At 45.3% G+C, this 22365-nt stretch overlaps 2 protein-coding genes across 2 annotated transcripts in view; one reads left to right on the top strand and one right to left on the bottom strand.

Annotated features, from left to right (window-relative positions):
- The window catches only part of LOC134351725 (differentially expressed in FDCP 6 homolog), a 68495-nt gene extending 66947 nt beyond the window's left edge, over positions 1-1548 (bottom strand). Inside the window, exon 1 of the mRNA XM_063058302.1 lies at positions 1232-1548. Within this exon, the coding sequence (XP_062914372.1) occupies positions 1232-1327 (96 nt within the window). The 5' untranslated portion in view covers positions 1328-1548. The remainder of the gene's footprint in view (positions 1-1231) is intronic.
- A 14426-nt stretch (positions 1549-15974) lies between these two features.
- LOC134352239 (wee1-like protein kinase 2-A) overlaps positions 15975-22365 on the top strand; it is a 31321-nt gene continuing 24930 nt past the window's right edge. Inside the window, exons 1-2 of the mRNA XM_063059531.1 lie at positions 15975-16292; positions 19345-19565. Of these exons, the coding sequence (XP_062915601.1) occupies positions 15975-16292; positions 19345-19565 (539 nt within the window). The remainder of the gene's footprint in view (positions 16293-19344; positions 19566-22365) is intronic.

The following is a 22365-nucleotide window of genomic DNA, read 5'->3' as shown; positions in this document are numbered from 1 at the left end:
GGTTGTAGGGGTTAACAATTGTTCCGAGCCTGATGGTTGTAAGGGTTAACAACTGTTCCGAGCCTGGTGGTTGTAGGGTAACAACTGTTCCTGATCCCAGTGATGTGGGATCTTCCTGGAGCAAATGTAAATGTAACCTCCTGCCCAAGGGTAGTAGCGTGGCCTGGATGGCAGGGGCACTTGATGCCTTCTTGCAGCTACGCTTCTTGATGATTGGGGTGGGGGGGTGGGGAGCTTTTCCTGTGATGGACTGGGCTCCATCTACTACTTCAGAGGACCGTAGTCTCTACCAGCCTACCTCCACCGCACAACACCATCTCCTAGTCCGACAATACGGCAAGACCCTGGAAAACTTTGGTTACTTTCAGAAGCTCAGGAGCACCTCCGAGTGATGGCAGATGAAATTCACCACTTTCAATGCACCCCTGCACCCTTTGGGCAACTAAGGAATGGAATGTTCAAGAACTGAGACCTCCAGCCCAGCACCAAACAACTGCTCCGTTCTCCTGTAGGCAGCGGAGATATGGGCTACCTCCTGCAGACATCCAAACACACTGGAGAGGTGATACCAGTGTTATAGGGTCTTAGAGGAACAAGATATTCAACACAGCAACCATGTTCCTGAATCTTACATTAATGTTTTGTTTTTAAAAGTCTCCCCACATTCCCATCAATGGCTCCCAGATCAATCACTAATCTTCACATTAGGGGCAATTGGCATTGGCCAATACAAACCCAACCCTTCTCCCCCTTCCCTCGTCTTTGGGCTGTGGGAGGAAACTGGAGCACCCGGAGGAAATCCACACGGTGACAGGGAGAGCGGTTCACAAACATTCAACCTTGGGTCGGGATCGAACCCTCTCCTAGTGCAGTACTGGGGTCTGGAAGACAGTCAGTACATCCTATATACCCGATACCAGACTTCCAAATCAGGCATACCCCACCCAGAGTTCTGTCACGGTGGAAAACACCTGAGGGGTTTTCTCAAAGTTCCCACTTCCTCGCCAGATCACGGGAACACTTGGTCAAGGACAGGCGGATGTCGAAGTCAGGGAGCTCCCAGAAGAGGAGCGCTGGTGGGGCTAACACACAGGGGAAAGGAGTTACACTCGAGGAGGGGGAGTTTAAGGTCCAGTGGGGGACAAAATATCTCTGGGGGAAACGGGAGGCGCCGCACCCTTCGTTCTGCCCGCTCGCCAGTGGGCATGTCCTGGTACCGGAGTGTGCTTACCTTGAGCTGGGACTTGGATACCTTGCCGCTTTTCTCCCGATCCAGGGCGGTGAAGGCGTACCAGATGGACTTGAGTAGTTCGCTCTTTAAATCCATACTTCGCGGGTCGGGCCGAGTCGGCACTAAGGGTGAGGGGAGAGGTGTGGTTCGACCGGAGCTGGTGCTCGGGCTATTCGACCTGTGTGGATGTACTAGCCCCACAGCCAAGAACAAGCAGCGGCAGCCGCCGCCTCTGTGCGCTCTGCCTGGTTCAGTTCTGTTCTACATCCTCCCCCACGAGTTTCCGCCCTCACTGGCGAGCCGATGCTCTGTTCAAGGCGCCGCCCCCCTGGGCCTGTCCTCGCCTAGGGTGGGGTGGGGTGGGGCCGGACTCTGAGCCCTCACACTCCCCGGCCAGCAAACCAGAACCAAGGGTCACCCACCCACTCAGTTTGCACTATGCCTCCCCACACCGGGTCCGTTCACGCACCGGGTACACACCATTTTGTGGATGGTAATTGAGGCGATTGCCTGGTAATGCGGAACCCAGAGGCTCCTGTACCCCTTTGCCTGATGGTGGTAACGAGAAGCGAACATGGCCTGGATGTGGAGGTCCTTGGTGCTGGCTGCCGCTCTTGTGGCAGCGTTCTGTGTAGGTGTGCTCAATGGTGGGGAAGGTTTTACCCGTGATGTACTGGGCCGAATCGCTACCTTTTATCGGATTTTCTGCTCAAAGGCATTGGTGCTCTCACACCAGGCCGTAATGCAGCCAGTCAGCACACTTTCCACCATACATCGAAAGAAGTTTGCCAAGGTTTTCGATCACGTGCCGAACCTCCGTAGACTCCTAAAGAAGCCGTGCTTTCTTCGCAATTACATTTATATGATGGGTCCAGGCCAGGTGCTCTGAGATAGTGACACCCAGGAATTTAAACTCAATGACCGCCTCCGCCTCTGATCCTCCGTCAGGGATCGACCAGTCTGCTTCACCATGACTAACATTTTACCCCTGTGACTTCACTGCTCTAAACACTGTCCCGCTCCCTTAATATCGGAAAGTCTACTGATCACCCCCTTGAATGTACTGAACCTCATGTACAGAACTCCAAGCACTCAGCAGCCTCAGAGTGAAAAAAAACTTTTCTTAACTCTGCCCTGAATAGATAATCCATATCTTGAGATTATGACTCTGGGTTCTAAACCCAACACAAATTTTACATTTATACTTGTAAGTTCCATAAGAATATTTTACATTTCAGTGATACTACCTCTTATTCTTTTAAATCCAAGGAAGAGCAAGTCCCGTCTGCATAACGGTTCCTCATACGGCAAACGCACACTCCCTGGAACCAATCTCGTGAACCTTCACCATACTCCCCCTATCACACAGAAACACTTGCTTAGAGAAAGTGGCCAAAGTTGAACATTTTATTCTAGATGTGGTCCTACCAAAGACCCGTCTGATCAAAGCAAGATGTTTCTACACTTATATTCAAGTCCTCTTTTAATAATGCCAAAATATCATTTACCTTCCTCATTACTAAATGTACCTGCAATGTTAGTCTCCAGCAATGTGTGTCTAAAGACACCCATGTCTCTCTGAACACCAACACCTTTCAGTGACTCAACATGGTAAGAATAAGTGATTTTCTATTTTTCCTCCGCATATTCCACCTGCCACATCCTTGGCCAGTCACTTTGTCTGTTTGCATTCTAAAATCATAGGAGTAGAATTAGCCCATCAATTCATTATTCCATCATGGCTAATATATTTTCCCTCAACTCCATTCTCCTGCCTTCTCCCCATAATCTTTGACACACCTACTATCAACGTCTGCTTTAAATACAGTACTGTGCAAAACTCTCAGGCACATACCTATAGCTGGGGTGCCTAACACTTTTACACAGACTGTAGTAATTTTATGTATTGCACAGTACTGCTGCCGCAAAAAAAAACAACTAATTTCATGACATGTGAGTGATGATAAAACTGATTCTGGCATGGATCTCTATTGTGGACTGAAAGTTGAAAGGGGACAGGCAGAGGGGTATCATGGTTGGGGAAACGAGAGAGGGGAGGGAGCAGGAAGCAGCAGAGAGAAATAATGTAATGATCAATAAACCAATTGTTTGGAATCAAATTATCTTGCCTGGTGTCTCAGGACTAGGTGTGTCTGCACCCATGCCACTCCCCACCCCTAGCACCCGTCTGCCACCCCTCACCATTCCTAACATCCTTTGCTCCCGCCAGATTTACAAACTCGTTCTCTGGTCCACATGGACAAATACAGTACTGTTTATCCATCTGTAGCAATGAATTCCACAGATTCATCACCCTTTGACTAAAGGGACGCCCTTGTATTCTAAAGCTGTGCCGCTCTGCCCACCAGCTGACATCTCCATCTCCAGAGATACCAACTATTAAGTTCCGATTCTTTATTTGGCATTTCAGGATTTTTCCTTAAATAGCCAGTCAGATGTACTGTAATGATTTTTAAAAGTACGCTCCCAAGTGACACCAGCTGGCCTCAAACAGTATTGCTAGAGAAAATACTTTTCCAGAGCAGGAAGACCTTCCATTGTAAACTTTCCCGTCATTGGTTGACTGAGTATAAAAGGACCATGTGTGTGAGGAGAAATGTAAAAAAGTAATAAATGTGATGAGATGTTTGACTGGTAGGGAATGGGGAGCAAGTTGTTCAGCTTTGAAGAGAATGTATGTGGCTTTAGTAAGATCTGTATTGGATTATGGAAATATAGTATATGGATCAGCAGCTAGGTCTCTTATAAGGAAACTGGATGTGATTCAGGCTCAGGCCTTGAGAGTGTGCAGTGGGGCTTTTAAAACGTCACCAGTGTCAGCCCTACAGGCAGAAATGGGAATAATGCCTTTGGAACTAAGAAGGATGCAACTGATGGCAAACTACTGGGCTAACTTGCAGGGGCACAATGATTCTCACCCTACTAAAGGAGTGTTGCAGGAGTGCTGGGAAAATGGGAGGTTTCAGAGGGATACCTTTAGTCAGGTAGGGAATGATATCGCGAAAGAATGTGGAGTATTTGATCTGAGGATAAGTCCTTCAGTAGTTTATCCGGTTGTAGCTCCATGGAAGCTTGTATGGCCTGACATAGACTGGCATTTGTTAGAGGTAAAAAGGAAAGAAAGATATAAAACAGATTTGGTAAATGCATTTAACTGTCATGTGATGGAAAAGTATAGTGATTATATTCACATTTATACGGATGGTGCGAAGGAACCTGAAACAGGAGTGACAGGGTTTGGGGTGGTAATACCAGCAAAAGAAATTGGAATCAGCAGAAGAACATCTAATAAGTTAGGGGTGTTTACAGTGGAGATGTTGGCAGTGTTGGTTGCGTTGCAATGGGTGCAGAAAGCCAGACAAGCCAAAGCATTGATATGTTCAGATTCATCCTCAGTTCTAGCAAGTTTAAGGTCTTTTCACACAAACAGTCGGCAAGATGTACTTTATGAAGTCCTTCAGTTAGTTACAAGAATTGCAAATCAGGGAGGTCAGGTAAAATTTCTATGGGTTCCAGCACATGTAGGGGTGAAGGGGAATGAGAGGGTGGATGAGTTGGCAAAGAGGGTGTTAAAGAAAGAAAATGTGGAGGCACATTAGTATCAGTAAAGCAGAGGTTAAGTGTGTAATCTGGGAAAAAGTCAACCGAATGTGGCAAGAAAGATGGGACAGGGAGGGGAAAGGGAGGCATTTATATCAAATACAAAAGAGTGTTGCAGTTACTAGGGTAGGTAATGGAAACAGAAGAGAGGAAACTGTGTGGACTAGGTTAAGGCTGGGGCATTGTGCATTAAACAAGACATTGAAAATGATAGGGAAACACCAGACAGGATTGTGTGAGGAATGTCAGGAAGAGGAGTCAGTAGAACATGTAGTTCTGAGTTGCAGGAAGTATGGGATACAGAGAGAGATGATGAGAAATAAATTAAGGGAGTTGGGGGTGCAGGAATTCACATTAAAAGGGTTGCTGGGCATGTGTGAGAAAGCACAAGTCCGGGTATTTTTAGCGTTTTTAAGGGGTACAGGGGTTTTTTATAGAATATGACAAATAAACAGGAATAGGATACTAGGATGGTCAAAGATGGGAGGGTGAAGTGTAGGTTTGTGTGTGTGTGTGTGTGTGTGTGGGTGGGTGTGTGTGTGATTGGGTGAAGGGATTTAGAATGTATGTCTGGTGCACATTCTGGAGCAGAGGGTGGCAGTAATGCACCATTAAGCTGGATGCCAACCGCCGTAAAACAAGATACAGACAGACAGACAGAAGCCAGCTGCCTTCCTACCTTGCTCAGTGAAGCGTGGTGAGTTTAGGCAGTGTGCGTCACTGTGCTCTGCTACTGGGGAAGGTATCACACGGGTTGAGTCTCACCAACACCTCAAAAGTGAACTGTTGTTAGAGCCCTGCCTGCTGCTGGTGACACTGCTCGATTGCCATGGGGTCAGTGAAGCCACCAGAAGCAGTTCAACCCTGAGAACAGTGAAATGTCGCAGAGTCAAACAGCAGCCATCTTTTTTTATTCTCCCCGACATTCATATCAATGCTCAGGTTCTACAGACTTGGAACGTACTACTGTGGTCTATAAACTTACCAGCTCCCACATTCTGAGATCAAGTGTCCACTGTAGCACCTGCTGAAAAGCCACCAGGTCACGGAGAACAGGCAGACTCCACAAAGACAGCACCAGAGGACAGGATTGAAGTTGGTTCATTGGCTTTGAGGCAGCAGCTCTCCTAGCCTCACCCCAGCAGTGGTCATGAATCCAACATGAAAAATCACATACAATACAGACCCCTTTACCCTCAACACTCCCATCACACACACTGTAGAATCTCTGCAATGCATGTGAGAGAGCTGTTGTTTAAACTACAAATTGATCAGAAAGATAGGACCCACAAGAGCAAATTGTGCTTAACAAATCTAGTACTTTTTTTTGGATTGAAAATGAATGGGAATGATATCTTGACTCCTGTTAATCAAAGGTTCATTCCTGGCCTGAGAAGGCTATCCTCTCACAAGCAGCTAATGAGTTAGATATACAGTACTGTGCAAGGTCTTAGGTATCTATTTATAGCCGGGGTGCCTAAGACTTTTTGCACAGAGAGTGAGTTTGTATACCTGACAAGACCAACGGAACAGCAGGGATGGAATATCATGGGAGAGGTGTGGGACAGATGGCAGAGAAGGAGTGCCGGGGCGGGAGTTGACGAGGGTGCAGGCACACCCAGCTCTAAGACACCAGGAAAGGTCAGTTGATTCCAAATTGTTGGTTTAGTGATCATTACAGAATGTCTCTCTGGTGCTTCCTGCTCCCTTCCCTCTTCCTTCCCCTCTTCCCAACCATGATCCCCCTCTCCCTGCCTCCTTCCCACTTTCAGTCCACAATAGAGACTCATATCAGAATCAGGTTTATCATCACTCGCATTTGTCATGAATTTTTTTTTGCAGCAGCATACATAATGTTACTACAGAATTTTGCAAAGGACCTAGGCACCCTATCTATACAGTATATATGCTGTGGCTAAGACACTTGCACAGTGCTGTACAGTATGTTGTTTGGAGTTATAAGGATGGGTGTGGGTGAGGGACATCTTACGGAAGATCCAGGCCAGGCTCTCTTCTCGCTGCTGTCGTTGATCAGGAGGTACAGGAGACTTATGTCTCACACCACCAGGTTCAGGAACAGTTATTACCCTACAACCTCCCAGGGTTGACATGGTGAAGACACTCGTGAGTTCCTGAGATTTCGACAGTGAAGTCGAGAGATTAGCTCCTGGTAGGGTCAGCGATGGCAATAAGATCAAGGGGGAGGTTCCAGACAAAATCAAAGTGTGATCTAACCAAGATCTCAGCGGTGGAGCTGGTGGGAGATGTTGACAGTGAAGGTGGAGGAAGGCTGCAGTAGTGAAGAGTTCCCTGAAGTTTTGCATTCCAACCCACTGGACCCTGACACTGATCTGTCCATGGACCATGTGGTGACTACCTGTGCATCAGTCCCCCGCTGTTAAACAAAGTTCTCCATTAAGGGAATAACCCCTCGGGAGAACATTATACTCGACTCGAGTGATCACACTGTTGTTACCCTACAACCATCAGGCTCTTGAACTGGCGTGGATAACTACACTCACCTTAAATCTTAAAGCCAGCGATCACTGTGAGGGTCATGTTTTTTGACTTCTCCAGTGTGTTCAACACCATCCACCCTGCTCTGCTGGGGGAGAAGCTGACAGCGATGCAGGTAGATGCTTCCCTGGTATCATGGATCCTTGATTACCTGACTGGCAAACCACAGTACATGTGCTTGCAACACTGTGTGTCCGACAGAGTGATCAGCAGCACTGGGACTCCACAGGGGACTGTCTTGTCTCCCTTTCTCTTCACCATTTACACCTCGGACTTCAACTACTGCACAGAGTCTTGTCATCTTCAGAAGTTTTCGGATGACTCTGCCATAGTTGGATGCATCAGCAAGGGAGATGAGGCTGAGTACAGGGCTATGGTAGGAAACTTTGTCACATGGTGTGAGCAGAATTATCTGCAGCTTAATGTGAAAAAGACTGAAGAACTGGTGGTAGACCTGAGGAGAGCTAAGGTACCGATGACCCCTGTTTCCATCCAAGGGGTCAGTGTGGACATGGTGGAGGATTACAAATACCTGGGGATACAAATTGACAATAAACTGGACTGGTCAAAGAACACTGAGGCTGTCTACAAGAAGGGTCAGAGCCGTCTCTATTTCCTGAGGAGACTGAGGTCCTTTAACATCTGCCGGACGACACTGAGGATGTTGTACAAGTCTGTGGCGGCCAGTGCTATCATGTTTGCTGTTGTGTGCTGGGGCAGCAGGCTGAGGGTAGCAGACACCAACAGAATCAACAAACTCATCCGTAAGGCCAGTGATGTTGTGGGGATGGAACTGGACTCTCTCACGGTGGTGTCTGAAAAGAGGATGCTGTCTAAGTTGCATGCCATCTTGGTCAATGTCTCCCATCCACTACATAATGTACTGGGTGGGCACAGGAGTACATTCAGCCAGAGACTCATTCCACCGAGATGCAGCACAGAGCGTCATAGGAAGTCATTCCTGCCTGTGGCCATCAAACTTTACAACTCCTCCCTTGGAGGGTCAGACACCCTGAACCAATAGGCTGGCCCTGGACTTATTTCATAATTTACTGGCAAAATTCACATATTACTATCTAACTATTTATGGTTCTATTACTATTCCTTATTTATGGTGCAACTGTAATGAAAACCAATTTCCCCCGGGATCAATAAAGTATGACTATGACTATGACTAAATCTAAACTGATTCCACAGACCCACTTTCAAGGACTCCACGCCCAACGTTCAAAATGCCATTTACTTATTTATTTTCTTGTTTGCACATTGGTTGTTTGTCAGTCTTTGTGTGTAGTATTTCACTGATTCTATTAAGTCTCTTTGTTTTACTGTGAATGCCCACAAGAAAATGTATCTCAAGGCAGTACAGGGTGACTTATATAAACTTTGACAATAAATTTACTTTGAAGTTTGAACACAATATCCTGAGGGACACGGCAGGTTAGGTGTAAAGATGCTTCCATTAGTGGGAGAGTCTCAGACAAGGGAATCTAGCTACAGAATTGGGGGGCTGACATTTAAAACTGAGGTGCGTAGGAATAACAGGGTTGAAAGTCTGGAACCCTCTAACCCCAGATGGGTGGCAGAGGCTGGTTCATTGTAAATATTGAAAGGAAGACATGAAGTTTTTACAGATCAATAAAGCGAGGGCTGTGGGGAACTGGCAGAGAGGAGGAGATGAAGCCTGGAGCAGATCAACGATAATCATTTACCCGGATTAGAGAGCAGGTCTTATGAGGAAAGATTGAGTAAGCTAGGATTTTTCCCTTTGGAGGAAAGGAGTATGAAAAATGACTCAATAGAAGCGAACAGCCAGCGCCTTTTTCCCAGGTCAGAAATGGCTAATACATTAGGGTATAATTTTAAGGTGATTGGAGAAAACTATAGGGGGTAATGTCAAAGATGTAGTACGTGAAACACACTGGTGATAGAGGCAGATATATTAGGGGCATTTAAGAAACTTTGATTGGCAAATGGATGGTAGATAAATGGAGGCCTATGTGAGAGGAAAGGGTTATATTGATCTTTAGAGCAGATTAAAAGGTTAGCACAACATTGTGGGCTGAAGGGCCTGTACTGTTCTATGTTCTACAGTACTGTGAAAGAGTCTTAGGCACATAAGACTTAGGTACCTAAGACTTTACACAGTAATGTATTTGGCGATGTGGAGTAGAGAGCAAATCTGTAAAACTGACGGGAGTAAAGGATGTTGGGAATGGTGAGGGTGGAGTGCTGCGGGAGGGGTGGATGGACAGGTGGCGGTGGGGGGGGGTGGCACAGGTATAGACACACCCAGTCCTGAGACACCAAGCAAAGTCATTTGATTCCAAACAATTGGGTTACTGATCATTACATTATGTCCGTCTGGTGCTTCCTGCTCCCTTCCCTCTTCCTTCCCTTTTCCTGCTTCCTTCCCACCCTCAGTCCACAATAGACCCATAACAAAATCAGGTTTATCATCGCTCACATATGAAATGAAATGTATTTTTTTGCGGCAACAGGACACAGCAATACATAAATTACTATAGTACTGTGCAAATATCTTAGGCACCCTAGCTGTATATATGAGACTAAGACTTTTGAACAGTATTGTATTGTATTGTATTGTATATTGAATGATAGGGTATGCTTGAGGGGCTGAGTGGCCTCCTCCTGCTCCTATTTCTTCGGCTCCTTTGAAGGACACTTGGAGCTGGAGGCACAGCTGGAGCAAAGATACCAACTGGCTCTGAGTTACAGGGAAACGTTAAATACATAAGGAATTTATTCCCTGGAATGCAGGAGAATGGGGGTAGATTTTATAAAGGCTTACAAAATTATGAGGGGTATAGACGGAATGAATGTGTGTAGGCATTTTCCCCTGAGGTTGGGTGAGATTAGAACTGCAGGTCATAAGTTTAGGGTGAAAGGTGAACTATTTAAAGGGATTCTGAGTGGGAACATTTCACTCTGAGACTGGTGAGTGTGTGGATGTGAGATTGATTGCAACAAGCTGCCAGTGGATGTGAGATTGATTGCAACATTGAAGAGAAATTTGGAGGAGGTTTGGAGATTATGGTCTGGGTGCATGTCCAGGGGACTAGGCAGAAGAACAGGTTGATATGGACTAGAATGGCCAAAGGGCCCTGCTTCTGTGCCATAGTGCTCTATTACTCTAAGAGCTGGCTGGGAAACAGGAAACAAAATAGCTCAGTGGTCATGTAATGATGATAGAGTTGTCTGCAGTGGAAAAAGTGAGCAAGAAAGAAAAGTGAGGTACTGTTCATGGGTCACCACCTATTCAGAAATCTGATCGGCGAGAGGAAGAAGCCGTTTCTAAAACATTGAATGGGTGTCTTCAGGCTCCTGTACATCCTCTTAGATGGTGGGAATGAGTGGAGGGCATTTCCTAGGTGGTGAATACTTTGCTTCAGTATTCACTACAGAAAAGGATCTTGGCGATTGTAGGGATAACTTGCAGCAGACTGAAAAATTTGAGCATGTAGATATTAAGAAAGAGGATGTGCTGGAGTTTTTGGAAAGCATCAAGTTGGTTGAGTCACCAGGACCAGACGGGATGTACCCCAGGCTACTGTGGGAAGTGAGGGAGGAGATTGCTGAGCCTCTGGTAATGATCTTTGCATCATCAATGAGGACGGGAGAGGTTCTGGAGGATTGGAGGGTTGCTGATGTTGTTCTCTTATTCAAGAAAGGGAGTAGGGATAGCCCAGGAAATTATAGACCAGTGAGTCTTACTTCAGTGGTTGGTAAATTGATGGAGAAGATCCTGAGAGGCAGGATTTATGAATGTTTGGAGAGGCATAACATAATTAGGAAGAGTCAGCATGACTTTGTCAAGGCAGGTCGTGCCTTACAAGCCTGGATGAATTTTTTGAGGATGTGACTAAACACATTGATGAAGGTAGAGTCGTAGATATAGTGTATATGGATTTTAACAAGGCATTTGATAAGGTACCCCATGCAAGGCTTATTGAGAAAGTAAGGAGGTATGGGATCCAAGGGGACATTACTTTGTGGATCCAGAACTGGCTTGCCCACAGAAAGCAAAGAGTGGTTGCAGATGGGTCATATTCTGCATGGAGGTCGGTGACCAGTGGTGTGCCTCAGGGATCTGTTCTGGGACCCCCACTCTTTGTGATTTTTATAAATGACCTGGATGAGGAAGTGGAGGGACGGGTTAGTAAATTTGCTGATGACACAAAGGTTGAGGGTGTTGTGGATAGTGTGGAGGGTTGTCAGAGGTTACAGCGGGACATTGATAGGATGCAAAACTGGGCTGAGAAGTGGCAGACGGAGTTCAACCCAGATAAGTATGAGGTGGTTCATTTTGGTAGGTCAAATATGATGGCAGAATATAGTATTAATGGCAGGACTCTTGGGAGTGTGGAGGATCAGAGGGATCTTGGGGTCCGAATCCACAGGGCACTCAAAGCTGCTGTGCAAGTTGACTCTGTGGTTATGAAAGCATATGGTGCATTGGCCTTCAACAATCGTGGCATTGAGTTTAAGAGCTGAGCGGTAACGTTGCAGTTATATAGGACCCTGGTCAGACCCCACTTGGAGTTCTGTGCTCAATTCTGGTCGCCTCACTATAGGAAGGACGTGGAAACCATAGAAAGGGTGCAGAGGAGACTTACAAGGATGTTGCCTGGATTGGGGAGCATGCCTTATGAGAATAGGTTCAGTGAACCTGGCCTTTTCTCCTTGGAGCGACGGAGGATGAGAGGTGACCTGATTGTGGTGTACAAGATGATGAGAGGCATTGATCATGTGAATAGTCAGAGGCTTTTTCCCAGGGCTGAAATGGCTAGCATGAGAGGGCATAGTTTTAAGGTGCTTGGAAGTAGGTACAGAGGAGATGTCAGGGGTAAGTATTTTACACAGTGAGTGGTGAGTGGCTGCTGGCAGTGACAGTAGAGGCTGAAACGATCGGGTCTTTTAAGAGACTCCTGGATGAATACATGGAGCTTAGAAAAATAGAGGGCTATGGGTAAGCCTGGGTAGTTCTAAAATAAGGACATGTTCGGCACAGCTTTGTGGGCCGAAGGGCCTGTATTGTGCTGCAGGTTTTCTATGTTCCTATGGATGCCACCTTTTTGAGGCACTGCCTTTTGAAGATGTCCTCAATGGTGGGAAGCCTAGTGCCCATGAGCTTTTGTGGCTCAGTCGGGGTGGATCATTAGATTAGATTAGATTATGAGAACACACAGTCCTCTTTTATTGTCATTTAGTAATGCATGCATTAAGAAATGATACAATGTTGCAAAATATGGATCATGGTGCAAAATATCCACAGAGCCATCTGCCCACCCAATGTTGCCACAACACAGTAAACCGTGTAGACTGAAGTGGACACATGGTATTCATTAGGGGAATATGTGAGTCCAGCCAGACCTTAGAAACATCAATCAGAGCTTTTTCAAAATGGCGAATCTCTGGAAGAGCAGATGACCCTACATCCAGACCGATGATACACAAAATAATTTGAAAGCAAAGGTTGATACTACATCCACTTTAAATTCCTGGGTGTTACTGTTACAGGGGATCTGGCCTGGACCCAGCATGTAAGTGAATTCATTCCAAAGAAAGCGTGGCAGCGTCTTTAATTCCTTAGGGCTCTGTGGAGATTCGGCATGAAATCCAAAACTTTGCTAAACTTCCATAGATGTGTAGTGGATAGTGTATTGACTGGCTGCATCACAGCCTGGTATGTAAACACCGCCTTTGAACAGAAAATTCGACAAAAGGTAGTGGATTTGGCCTAGTACATCATGAGTAAAACCTGCCAACCATTGAGCACATCTACACGAAATGCTGTCATAGGAAAACAGCATCCATCATCAGAGATCCCCACCACCCAGGCCATGCTCTATTCATGCTGGTGCCATCAGGTAGAAGGCACAAGAACCTCAGGACTCGCACCACCAGGTTCAAGAACAGTTGCTAGCCCACAACCATCAGGCTCTTGAACAAAAGGGGATAACGTGAAGAACAAGAATTTCAGGTTGTATATTGTATACATTCTCTGATATTAAATGGAACTGTTGAATTACACTCACTTGCCCATCCATTGAGATATTACCACAATCAAAGATTTCAGTTTAAGGACTATTTATCTTGTTATTTATTTCATGCTCTTGCTATTTATTTATATTTGTATTTACACAGTTTGCTGTCTTCTGCACTCTGGGTGATCTTTCATTGATCCTGTTATAGTTGCGATTCTATAGATTTGCTGAGACTGCCCACAGAAAAATGAATCTCAGAATTGCATATGGTGACATATATGTACTTTGATAATAAAATTTACGTTCTACTTTCTTGGATCCAGGACTAGCTTCTTCAGCTATATGAGGACCTACCAATAGACAACACCTTAGGAGAACATCCTACACAACTCCAGTGACTGCAGTATACCTCTATCTGGTCTCCTTGCATCCTTCTTAGCTCCAAAGAGAAAATCTGTTTACCAACTCAGCTAACCTTCCTTCGAGAGTAAAAGAGGAGCAGTGATTCAGATGAGGTGGTCAACAATTTGAACTGTAGTCATCACCACTACTCCAAAGGACTGGCCAGCTCCGCCAACACATGTAAAACAAAATACTCTAAACACTCAGCAGGTGAGGCAGCGTCTGTGGAGACAGATATATAGTTAATGTTTCAGGTCAATGACCTTTCATCAGAACGAGGAGAAGTCAGAAATTGAACATACTATAAGCTGTAGAGAAGGCAAAAGGATGGAGAAGATGTCTGCAATTACGTCAATGGGTTGCTAGTTGAGAAAAGGTGAAGTAATCCTGAGGAGATGCATGAAAACAGAAAGGTGAAAACAGAAAGGTTAAAACAATTCAGTGAAGGGCTATGAAGTACAAAACACTGCAGATGCTGAAAGTCTGACATAAAATAGAATACTGGAAAGACTCAGGTCAGGCAACATCTGTGGAGAGAGAAAAAACAGAGGTTACATTAAAGTTTGATGATCTTCTATCAGAACTGGCCAGTCTGATTGTCCAAAACTGTTGAATTTCCAGAAAGTCAAGTCTGCTGTATACTTACCTAGTCAGAAGGTGAGGAGCAGTTCCCTAATCTTACACTGGGGTGCGTTGGAACAATACAAAGATGCCAGTGGGAGTTGGGTGGGGAATTGACGTGAGAGGCAAATGGAAGTTCAGGGTCATCCTTGAGAACTAACCTTACACATAGGTACAGGAGGAAGGCAATCGGTCTGCTCTTCAGCCCACATGTGCTTGCACGATAGTCTCATGCAGGAATCAAGCATGTACTGAGGATCTCCAACATCCTAAAAGCGGGGAGCAAAATATGAATAAAGACATAAATTGTTGGATATGTCTAGAAAGAGAAATGGAGTTAATGTCTCAAGCCACAAGATTCTCTGTCAGACCTGATGGGGGGGGGAGAAGGGGAGTGTATGGTGAGGGAGAGAGCTCAAACAAAGGTAATTTCAAATTGCAGAGAAGGAGAGGACCAGTGGTGTATGAGGTATGGCCAGGCAGTAGTCTCGGGGGGTTAAACTGGGGGTTGCTGGGTAGTGTGCCTCGAAGGGCTGGGAGGGCCTACTCCGTACTGTATCTGAACAAATAAATCTCTCTCTCTGGCTATCCAACCCATAAGATGATGATGTTAGTGGGGTGGTACCCCACTCCTCAGAAAGGAACAGCATGTGCGTGAGTGGATTTTAGGTGAGTAGGGGGTTGCACAGGTCCAGACCCACCCTCTCGACATCCCCTCCCGGATCCAGCGGCACGGTGGGGTCGGAGACGGCTGGGGGAAGTTCTGTTGCACTGAATGGCCAGACCAAGCTTCGGTGCAAGGGATGCCCTTTCCGTGCTTCACGACACGTGTTCGCTAGATGGAGGTTGACCCTACGAGAGGGTTCATCCGCCCTTTGACAGGTCTTGTTTTTTGTCCTGCAGGGTGTCTAGCCACCCTCCTCACCAGGCAGGTCTGGTGGGGGAGCCGGTTTAGTCGCCGACCACCCGACCATGCGACAGGTAGTACTGGGTTACATGGTACCAGAGCACTCAGACAAGTGACCTGACCTAAATAAATAAATAAATCAATATTGTACAGCACTAAATAAAAATGGGCAAAAATAAAGTGAGATTAAAAGCTGCAGAAAAAAATCATCCAGTGATAAAAGAGAAGTTACTAGTGGTGCTTCACAAGGAGGGGTAAATAATATTCACACTTCAAAGAAGGGCCGTTTTCTTGTACAATGGAAGACTAGAAGTTTGTTGGCTAATGATTTGTTGGTGATTTTAATGCTCATAGTACTTTGAGGTGAAGCATATTTGTGTGTAAACGACTCCACTCTACCCCTCACCCTACCCTCGTGCACTTAACTCGGAACAGGCGGTAAAATCAACACGGCCCAACCTTTTCCCAGGCGTGACCCAATCACGGTTTGGGTATAAAGGCGTGATTTGGCGATAGCGAAGTTAACTTTCACGAGTGAGTGGAGGGGCGAAAGGAAACAGGCCAAGGGCTAGCGGCTTGGTTTGAGTACCACTGAGGGATATCGGGAAGGTATCTCGCCCATTTACAACCAGCCTTCTCCCAGCCGAGTGTTCACCCTGTGCCCAAGATGAGCCGCCTGCCCCTCACTCCCGTCGCCCAGAAGCTCCAGTTCTCCAGTGACGAGGAAGAGGAGGTCGGAGCCAAGTTCTGCGACATCCTCCGTGTCCAGGAAAGAGGCGCCGCGTCGCCGGCGCCCCGCGGGGCGTGCGACTCGCCCTTCAGCCGTTTCCCGGTCTGCGCTCGGCTGGCTGTTCCGTCCGCGAAGAAGAGGTCGCCGCGGAGCCCCGGGGTCGGCCTGGCTGTGAGGAGTGAGCGCCCCGACTCACCCGTTCATTGTATGAACTGGAGGAAACTGCGACTCTGTGACACTCCCTACACTCCCAAAGTAGGTGGAATATCTGCCCATTCCCGTTCCTTCTAATGCTTCAGCGCATCGTGGAAACTGCTCGCAAGTTAAGTCAAGTATACAGTATACTCTCAGGTGTGGTAGAGAGGCACAGACATCAAACAGAACCTTGGTGACTGTGGTAACACACAGGGCCCTGCTGAAGGGTCTCAGCCCGAAGCGTGGACCGTTCCCTTTCCCATAGGTGCTGCCTGTCCTGCTGAGTTCCTCCAGCATTTTGTGTTTGTTACTTGGATTTGCAGCACCTGCAGATTTTCTCTTGTTTGTGATTGTGGAACTCGTTGCTGAAGATGGACATGGAGGCTGAGTCCTTGGGTGTATTTAAAGTGGAGGTTTAAGGCTGTCAAAGAGCATGGGGAGAAGGCAGGAAAATAAGGTTGAGAGGGACAATAAATCCACCAGGATCCAGTCACGGTGTGGACTTGGGCTGAGGGCTGCTCCAGTGGCTTGTTGTCATTATTTTGTACTATGAACACAATGTAATCCAAGTTTGTGGTGGTCTATAATGGTCATAATGGTCCATTATGTTTGATTGCTAAGGTAGGATTGGGGTTGTATAGATAGATTTAAGAACATAATGCTGATGAGGGAAGAAGTGTCTGGTCCTGAACCTTTCAGTGTAGGACTTTAGGCTTTTCAACCTCTCTGAATGGTAGTTGAGAAGATAGTATGGTCTGGATGGAGGTCCTTGGTATTGGATTCTGCCTTCTTGAAGTAGTGCCTTCTATCGATACTCTGTCGGTAGTGCTTTTTGGCTGGTAATTATTCTCCCTCAATTATTTACTGTTGTAAATCTGGAATAAAGGGAATGAAAACAGGTGACTGCAGATGCTGGAATCTAGAGCAAAATGTTGGAGGAATAGGGTGAGATGTGTCATGTCAACTTCTCTCCATAGATGCCTGACCTGCTGAATTCTTCAAGCATGTTGAAGTTTCTCAAGTCTGTTCCTTGTTTTTAAAAACTCTTCCACTCTGACTCAAGTTGTGCGTTTGAACTAGAGGGTAATTTCTTCAAGAGTGATTTCCTGTCTTTGCTTGTGTTTGGTGTCCTTTTTAATAAAGCAGAAAGGCAGACCCTTGTCAGTCAGAAATATCTGAGCCTGAAAAGTGAGCAGATTTGTTCTGGAACACTAACTACTGCACTACAGGCCCTTCAGCCCATGATGTGCTAACTTAAAACCTCCTCTTAAGATCAATCTAACCCTTCCCTTCTACATAACCCTCAATTTTTCTATCATCCATGTACCTACAAGTTTCTTAAATGCCCTTAAGGTATCCTTCTACCACCACCCCTGTGACATGTTCTATGCACTTGCCACTCTGCCTTCCGCCACTCTCCCCTGGGGAGGGGGGAACTCTCCGGCTGTCCACTTGACATGCTTCTAGTCATCTTGTACACTTCTATCCAGTCACTTGTCATCCTCCTTTCAAAATTGAAAAGTGCTAGCTTGCTCAAACTGTCCTAATGAGCTGTCCTCTCTTATCCAGGCAGCATCCTGTTAAATCTCTGCAATCTCTCTAAAGCTTCTACATCTTGTTTGTGCTGGGAATGCTCAAACAGCATTTATGGAGGGAGACTAAGATTTTCTGTCTGGTAGTGGCTTGCCTAGTGCTGTTAATGAAATTACTTGCTCATTGAGGGATGTGGGCTTCGGAGTCTGAGCCAGCATCTCATTGCCTATCCTGGTTGTCTTGGAGATGGTGCTGAGCTGCCTTCTCTCACTGCTGCCACCCTCCAAGTATGGGTACCCCACAATGCTGCCACAGAGGGTTCCAGGGTTTTAAGTGGTGAGTATGTACATACATTCATTAGCCTATTGTAACATTTGTATTGCTCTCTGTGGAGCTTCCTTTCCAGCAGGAAGCCCAACCTAAAAGATGAGTGATTTATAAAGAATATTGAATGATGCAAGCAGCCTGTTTCTAATTGAGGGGTGGATGTGTTTAAGCATCTCCTGGTCTCTTGTTACCCAATCAAATGGTATTTAACCCTCTCCCAGGGATTACACACACCTTGCTCATTTCCCATCTAACTCCATCACTGATCCTGTCCTGTCATGTCATGCCTAGGAAAAATAAATCTACAGAGTGGTGGATAAAGCATAGTCTATCACAAAGACCTCCCCAACACTGAGTGCATCTACAAGGTGTGCTGCCACAAGAAAGTCGAGGGCCCCCACCATCTAGGCCATGCTCTCTTCTCACTACCACCATCAGGTAGGCAGTACAGAAGCTTGAGATCCTACACAGCTGGTTCAAGATGTTTCCCTACAATCGGACTCCTGAACCAGCTTGGGTAACTTTATTCACCACAACTCTCAACTGATTCCACAACCTACAGGCTCACTTTCAAGGACTCTACAACTTGTATCCCAATTTTTTAAATTTGCACATTGATTGTCAATATTTATAGTGTTTTCATGTTCTATTGTGTTAGTGTAAATGCCTGCTGAGAATGAATCTTGGTTGTACACAGTAAGTAATTTAATAAATTTGCTTTGACTTTGTTCAACTTTCTCTATGTGATTGCTATCTTTATCCAGGTCTGCTGCCTCCTGATGTCAGATACAGATGACAAGTTAGATTTCAGTGGTCTACACTAGCTTCTGCCCTCCCCAAACAAATCAAAATGCCAATCCCTTCATCTCATTAGTATCTTGATTCCTGGATCTGAATTTGGCATGACCTAATCTGCGATGTTGTTACTTTTTCTAATTATGCTCTTTGCTCATCTCTTCATGATGCCAAAGGTCTGCTTGTGATCGGTCTTGTTCATTGTCTCGGGAGTACTTTGTTTGCAATTTGATATTGAAGTGCTTCATGAGCACCTTTTTCTTTGTATTACTTGTGAAGAAATATTCATTGGTCCTGCCCTCTTTGTCCTACCTTCCATCTTTGAAATGTTTAAAATTCAGGATGATTTAAAATAACTAAGTATTACCCTGGGTATCTTATTTTTAGTCTCTGTTGGGTGAGACTTTTCATTGTTCTTCATTTGGATCTAATGGAGTCACCTTTTTTTTTGTTCCAGAGCCTGTTTTCCAAAGCTGGACAGATCTCAACTGCCAATAAAGGGCCTATCTCACGGATTCGTCGACCCTTGGGCTTTGCTACCAGCTCTGAGCCCCACTGGGTTCCAACAGTGAACGTAAACCCCTTCACGCCAACTCTGTACCACGAGCTGGGCCTTGCACATAGCACGAAGAATGAGAGAACGGGAAAGAGGCGGAAGAGAATTGAAGAAAAAGGCAGGTAAAAGGCAATGTGCTTTAGTGAGAGGACACTGTATTAAATTGGTGCCTTTTTCTGACATGAGCTGTACCATGATGGTGAACAGCTTATCTTGCACACTGTTCATGCAGATCAAAATTATTACACAGTGCATTGAGGTAGAACAAAGTAAAGTGTAACAGGTCCAAAGAAAATGCAGCTAAATAGTAAAGTGTTAATCAGGTGGATTGTGAGGTTGTGTCCGTTTTATCGTTCAAGAGTCTGATAACACTGGGATGGAAGCTGTTCTTGAGCCTGCCGGTGTGTGCTTTTAGGCTTTTGTATCTTCTGCCCAATGGGAAAGTGAGAATGAGTGAACTATTCCACTGGCTGTTAATGAATAAAATGGGAAGAATGAGTAAATGTCCTTTGTGCATGGAATGTCTTCACGTGGGTTGGTGTTGAGCTGTGGATGTTGCGGTGGAAGTGGATGGATTGTATTGCAGTGTTCTGGGTATTAGACTTGGAGGCAGAAACTGTGCTGTAAAACCCTAAAGTAGAATTGAAGCCACACAAAGGTGTTTGTAATAACTTTTTAATGTTTTTGAATCATTTTAAAATCTGTCCAGAACAGACAGAAAATTAAAGTTTCAAAATGGCCCTGCAGTGAGCATAGTTGATCTCAATGTTTTGGAGGTTCTCGAGTAGTGTCCAAGCCCTCGGCTTCAGCAGGAACGTTGAAGGGTGCAGCAGAGATGAATGAGGGTGTTACTTTCCGTTACAAAGATGGGATAGACTGGGACACTTTTTCCTTGAAGCACAAGAACTTGAGTGATTCTTAGAGGTGTACAAAATCAGGAGGGGCATGAATAGGTGGATGGTCAGTTTTTCCAGGGTCAGGGAGTCTAAAATTACAGCATGTAGATTTGAGGAAGGGGAAAGATTTGAAAGACTTGTGGGGCACCCATTTTTAAGAAGCTAGTAGTCAGGGAGAGTTATAATTCCACCACTAATATTAAAACTGCATTTGGACAGAAACATAGCTAGGAAAGGTTTAGGGGGATTATGTTCCAAACACAGGGAAAATGGGATTAGATTGGATAAATGTCTTGGTTGATGTGGGCAAGTTAGACTGTAGGAACTGTTTCTATGATGTATAACTGTTTCTAAAATTGACTTGCAGGATATTGGTAGGATGACAGTGAAGAGAAATCTGCAAAATTCTCCTGTCCATATAGTCAGAACTACAGCACAGAAATGGGCCTTTTGGCCATTATTCTGCCTAATCTCATCAACCTGGACCATAGCCATTCATGCCTCTCCTATCACGTAATTATCCAAACTTCCCTTAAATGTTGAAATCAAATCTGCATCACCATTCTGAGTGAAGAACTACCTCTGCCTCCTTAAACATTTCATTCTTTGCTTTGGCAATATCTGATGTGTGCTCCTCCATTCCTGGCCTATTTTTAGCTGATTTGCTCCACTTCCTTTTGGCGGGGGCTCGTTCCTAAATTTCTGCCCATTAATCTTGTGGTTTTATCATGTTTAGCCTATTTGCCCCAATAACTTGAATGGTTGTATCAGTAACACAAACACGAGAGGTTCTACAGTTGCTGGAAACCTGTCCCCTTTCTTTCCAGTCCTGATGAACAGTCTTGGCCTGAAATATTGACTGTTTATTCCCCTTCAAAGCTGCAGTCTGAGTTGCTGTGTTCCTCCAGCATTTTGTGTATGTTGCTCGATAGTTTCTTCAAATTTGTGTACTAATTTTAGTTTTGCAAAATTCTGATTAGTTTTCAATTTGGATATTGAGCACTACATCTTGGAAATAACACATACTAGGAATGCAATGCAGATTTCCCAAGTTTTTACTATAACTTGGGGTTAAATAGGAAAAAAAATGAATCCATGGCATTGTCCAGAATTCTGCATTCCCTGGAAGATTCATTTGCCTGAGGTTTTTTGGTTGGAATATCTGGAGTATCAGACAAAGAACATTTGGAAATTGAGTCATGCAGAGATCTGCTTGGACTGAAGAGCCTATCTCATGAGGAAAGATTGAGCTAAGGCTTTTCTCCAAGGATTAAGGAGGATGAGATCTCTTGATGGGTGAATAAGGTAATGAGGGGCACAAATCAAGTGGACAACCGTAGACTTTTTTCCCCAGCTCAGAAATGGCTAATATGAGGAGGCATAATTTAAGGTGTTTGGAGGGAAGTGTAGAGGGATGTCAGAAATAGTTTTTTTTAATAAGAGGGGTGAGTACTAGAGGCAGATACATTGGGGACATCTAAAACTTTCCTAGATCAGCCCATAGATGATGGAAAATTGGAGGGCTATGAGAGGGAAGGGTTAGATTCATCTTAAAGTAGGTTATAATGCTGGCACAATGTTGGAGGCCAAAAGACATGTATTGTGCTGTAATGTTTTACATTCTAATTGTAGTCATAAACTCCAGCAAAAGGCAGTGATTTGGTAGCTTGTTTAAATGGGAGATGATGTGCTAGCCAAGGGCATGGGGTTTGAGTTATGGTACAGATCTGTTGTGATTGCATTGAAGGAGGAACAAGCTATAAGGTTTGAATGTAGCTGGGTGCTGATGGTGAATTATCAAAACGACGTGTGTGTGGGGGGGGGGTAAGACTGTTCCAATTGGACAATCTCCAGAGATGGAATTGGAATAAATCAATTGCAACAATTCGGAGGAATTCAGCAGGTCAGGCAGCATTCATGGGGGGGGGAATAAACAATTGCCATTTCAGGCCAAGACCCTTCATCAGGACTGGGAAGGAAGAGAAAAGGTAGAATATGGAGGTTGGGGAAGGGGGAGGAGTACAAG

The sequence above is a fragment of the Mobula hypostoma genome, chromosome 9 (assembly GCF_963921235.1).
Source record: "Mobula hypostoma chromosome 9, sMobHyp1.1, whole genome shotgun sequence".
Lineage (NCBI taxonomy): Eukaryota > Metazoa > Chordata > Chondrichthyes > Myliobatiformes > Myliobatidae > Mobula > Mobula hypostoma.
The sequence above is the reverse complement of the archived record's forward strand: the minus strand, read 5'-3'. Positions and strand labels throughout refer to the sequence as shown.